The 4,704-nt window shown below is 37.5% G+C and overlaps 1 protein-coding gene across 1 annotated transcript; it reads left to right on the top strand.

Moving 5' to 3' along the window:
* Positions 1-1,379: 1,379 nt before the first annotated feature.
* Positions 1,380-2,712, top strand: LOC145010070 (uncharacterized). Its single transcript, XM_078968659.1, has 2 exons — positions 1,380-1,809; positions 2,024-2,712. Exons 1-2 carry the CDS (start codon positions 1,380-1,382, stop codon positions 2,710-2,712), a joined length of 1,119 nt encoding a protein of 372 aa, XP_078824785.1.
* The last annotated feature ends 1,992 nt before the right edge of the window (positions 2,713-4,704 follow it).

Here is a 4,704-nt window from a genome sequence, read left to right as displayed (position 1 = left end):
TTGTTGAAAACCGGGCTCTGCGAAAGTAGAGCTTCGAAACTGAAAAGATAAATTTTTTCGGGTTTCTCGGAGTCTCGGGGCGTGTTTCGGGCTTTGGAATCAGTACCGGGGCTTCGGGGAATGTCGGGATAGTAAAAGTATTAAAAAAAGGGGAAAAGTGTGAAATTTCTAAAGTTAGCCGAGAGGGTTCGCACCCCTTATATAAGGCCAAGGTTCGGATCCGAAGCGAAGGGAAGAGGGCACGTGTATGCGAGGCTAGAACCAGGTGGCAGCAGGGCGAGGCTTCGGGTGCGAGGGTCAGAACAGCTGGCTCGCAGATGGTAGCTTCGGATTGGATCCAACTTCGGTCCAATGGGAGGATGACACGAGGGTCGGATCACTTGTGGCATGCGAAGATCACGTGGCCTTCCGGACATCTTTGCGACACGCGTCACTTCTCGAGCATTGCCATGCAGCAGCTTCGGACACATGGCCAACTCCGAGCGAGGGTGACGTGGCAATCACTATTCATGCGAAATTTCTCGAAAAATGTGCCAAATCTTGTAAAATCCATAACATTCACATACGAGCTCCGTTTTTGACGTTCTTTATATCCACGCGAAGCTAAAATTATGCTTTACAACTTTCGTTTAGACTTCGTCTGTTAATTTTGACTTTAATTTTAATATTATTATTTTTAACAGATTGGGACAGGAAAATCCGTTAAAAATTCATAACTTCTTCATCCGACTTCCGTTTTCGTCAGACTTTTTACCGTTGCACTACTAATGACGAGACCTTCAATTCTCATTTAGGTTGTGTCGGCTAAAAATCACTCGATCTAAAATTCGAGTTTTTAGTTGTATACTGCTAAGTTGAAACTTCGAAAAATCATAACTTACTCATACGAAGTCAGATTCAAACGATCTTTATATGAAAGTTGATTATTTTTACGAGTTCCACAACTTTCATTTACATCAGTAAGGCTAAAAATTAGTTTATCGAAAACTAAATTTTTACGCGAAAAAGTATTTTCCGGATTTATCACGGATTTTCGTTTGGTCATAACTTCTTCGTTATAACTCGGATTTCGATGAGGTTTTCGCCTAAATGTTTCTAACGACATTATCTACAACTTTCAATAATAAAATTTTACTTATTCCAAATTTTATATTTTTGCTATATTTCACTATTTGGTTTTTAATTAGAATCTCATAAGACTTCCAACATTTTATGAGTGATTCTAAACATAGTTTTACTTCATTTCTAGTAAAAACTATCTGTTAGAACTCAACATTCAAATTCACATAATATTTCATAATATTATTTACTTAAAACACGATTTCAAAACGTGTATGTTACAATTTATAACACCAACAGGTATATATTGCTAGAATTCAATGCCTTTTGGTTTTAAAAATGCAGGTGCAACATATCAAAGACTGGTGAACTGGATGTTTAAAGACAAGTTGGGGGACACCATGGAGGTCTACATTGACGACATGGTGGTGAAGTCCATTAAAGCTGAAGATCATCTCAGTGATCTTAGAGAAGCCTTCGTCATTCTAGACGAATACAACATGAAGTTAAATCCATTTAAATGCCACTTTGGGATGAAGTCGGGCAAGTTCCATGGGTATATGGTAACCAAGATAGGAATAGAAGCAATCCCGGAGCAAATCAAAGGAATCAATGAGCTGAACTCTCCTTCTTCAACAAAAGACATCCAAAGGTTAATTGGAAGAGTAGCATCATTCAACAGGGTCATTTCAAAATCATCAGAAAGGTGGAGAACCACTTATCATGTACCTCTTTGTATCCTTAAGTACGGTAAATGCTATCCTAGCCAAGGATCTTAGCAGAGACCAACATCCTATCTACTATGTAAGTAAAAGTCTTATGGATCCTGAGACTAGGTATTCTCATCTCGAAAAATTAATTATTGCATTAGTATCTGTTTCTAATAAGTTAAGACATTATTTCAAGACACATACTATACATGTGAAAACTAATTATCCTATTAAGAATGTGATGAGAAAACCAGAGATGTCAAGAATGATGGAAAAATGGTCAATGAAGTTAAGCACATTTGACATCAAATATGAGCCAAGATCCGCCATAAAGTCACAAGCATTATCACACTTTGTGGTTGACTTTAGTGATGATCTACAAAACGAAGTAGACATTGAAGATAAACAACTCCTAGAAGATGAACACTTGGGTAAATGGACACTATTCAACGATGGAGCTTCAAAACAAAAAGGAACCGGGCTAGGGATCATACTAAAATCGCCACAGGGGGGCATCCTACCCCCTGCAGTTAGTTGCAAATTCAACGCAACCAACAATGAAGCGGAATATGAAGCACTCATCATGGGACTACATTTGGCTAAGGATCTTCAGGTATTTGTTGATTGTTTATTATTAACTAATCACTTCAATGGATCTTATATACTGAAAGGTGAAAGCTTAGCATTATACCTCAAGATCCTCAAAAAATTAGCCTTTGGATTTGAAAACTTTAGCCTAACACAAGTTCCCAAAGAAGAAAACATAGAAGCAGACACATCAGCCATCTTAGGATCCTCCCTAAGGATCCCACTAGAAATGAAGATCCCTATAACCCACATAATAACTCCAGTTATAGAAGCCCTTTCCGACGAACCCGATGATCCTGAACAACCAATAAGTGTAACAGCCATCGGAGATCCTGGCCCTCAGATCCCTCCTTAAAGGGATCCCGACGAGCAGGATCCTCGAAGAAGTCCACGATCATGGATCCAACGCATTATGGAGTATCTCCAAAATGGCATGATCCCAACAAAAGAAAAAAGAGAAAGAGCATTTAGAACAAGAGTCTTGGGATTTTTAATAATCCAAGGTAAACTCTAGAAAAATTCTATGGTAGGTCCATACCTCAGATGCTTGGAAAATCCTGAAAGTACAGATGTCTTGAAGAACATACATGAAGGAGATTGTGGTAATCACATTGGGGGTAGATCCTTATGCTCCAAGGTATTAAGAATAGGATACTATTGGCCAAGCATGAAGAGAGATTCTTTTCAACATGCTTAAAAGTGTGATGTTTGCCAAAGACACAACAACATCGTACATCAACCAGCAAAACCTCTACATCCTATTGTCTCTCCATGGTCATTCATGAAATGAGGGATGGATATAGTAGGAAAAATACCAATAATTCAAGGAGGAAAATTCTTCATGTTGGTGATAACTGATTACTTCTCAATATGGATCGAAGGTGAAGCCTTCGTTCTGGTTAGAGACAAAGAGGTAGTCTTATTTATTAAATGTAATATCTTGACTAAGTTCGGAATCCCTGCTAAAATCATATGCAATAATGGATCTTAATTCATATGCAAGAGGACAAGATACTTTTGCACGATTTGGGGAATGAAAATGATAATGTCCACTCCTATTCATGCCCTAGATAATGGTCAAGCTGAATCAAGCAACAAGATCATAGTAAACAACTTGAAGAAAATGCTAGATGAAAAGAATGGATGATGGACAGAAGAGCTTCTTTTCATCCTATGGGTAGATATGACTACATCAAAAGTAGCCACAAGTCAGATCCCCTGCTCCTTGGTGTTTGGGATATAAGAAATGATCCCTACCAAAATAGTGATCTCGAAAGTAAGATACTTGCTCCAAAATCAAGAAAACAATGACAAGGTCCTAGCCCAAGATCTTGATACTATTGACGAACTAATAGATCTGGCTAAGATACACATTGTTACTCATCAAAAAAAGGACCAATAAGGCTTACAACAAGAGCATAAAATTCAGAAGATTCCAAATAGGAGACTTGGTATTAAGGAAAACATTCCAAAACAATAAGGATCCTAGTGCTGGTAAATTAGCTCCTAAGTTGGAAAGACCATATCTCATAGATGCTGAAGTAGGAAAAGGAGCATATTGGCTAGCAACACTCAAAGGATACATTTTTCCAATATCCTGGAATGCTATACATCTTAAAGCATACTATATGTAAATAAGATCAATTTATCTTCAACAAAACTGAGATGCACATGTTCTTTACCCTAAACTTTTCATCATTACTTATTTTCTCCTCAAATACATTACTAACGTAAGCATTGGAGGGGATATAGATAGAGTAATATCCACCCCTAGCTAACATTTGCTATGCAGAACAACCTACATCCAAAGATCTCCATAAGTAATGATCCTGAAACATAAGGATCCTCAAGGTTAAAGATCCTGAAACATAAGGATCTTGACACACAAAGATCTCAGCATCTTAACACTTGGACAATTTCATTATATCGACGGTATGATCTTAAAACTATCATATACACAAGATAGAGACCGATCATCTCTCTTACGCTTAAGGGTACTTAATACCCTTTAAGGTTTAAAGAACTAATTAATTCTTTCACACGAACTAACGTTTATACACCTCGCTTGAACGCACTATAGCTAACTATATGATACGAATAAGGGGATCATTTCACGATGCAGTGGCTTGGCAACCCTCTTATCTTTGAACATAAGTTAAGATCCTTAAGGATTATAACATTTTCATGTTATCTAAAATTGGGATCTTACCCCAGAAATTACATAAGGTTTATAACATCTTCATGTTATCACACGTTGGGATCTTTCCCCAGAAAATACACATGAATCATAACATTTTCATGTTATCATAACTAGGGATGTTTCACATGAAATATGTCACAAGTTGGG

Source organism: Lactuca saligna, chromosome 8 (assembly GCF_052625555.1).
Source record: "Lactuca saligna cultivar CGN05327 chromosome 8, ASM5262555v1, whole genome shotgun sequence".
Taxonomy (NCBI): Eukaryota; Viridiplantae; Streptophyta; class Magnoliopsida; order Asterales; family Asteraceae; genus Lactuca; species Lactuca saligna.
Note: the sequence above shows the minus strand (reverse complement) of the source record. Positions and strands in the feature narration are given on the sequence as shown.

Excerpts from the sequence above, each read along its gene's own strand:
- LOC145010070 (XM_078968659.1), top strand. The coding sequence starts at position 1,380 with ATGCCTTTTGGTTTTAAAAATGCAGGTGCAACATATCAAAGACTGGTG. Across the intron at positions 1,810-2,023 it reads TCTTTGTATCCTTAAGTACG|AGATGTCAAGAATGATGGAA; the intron begins GTAAATGCTATC and ends TGAGAAAACCAG.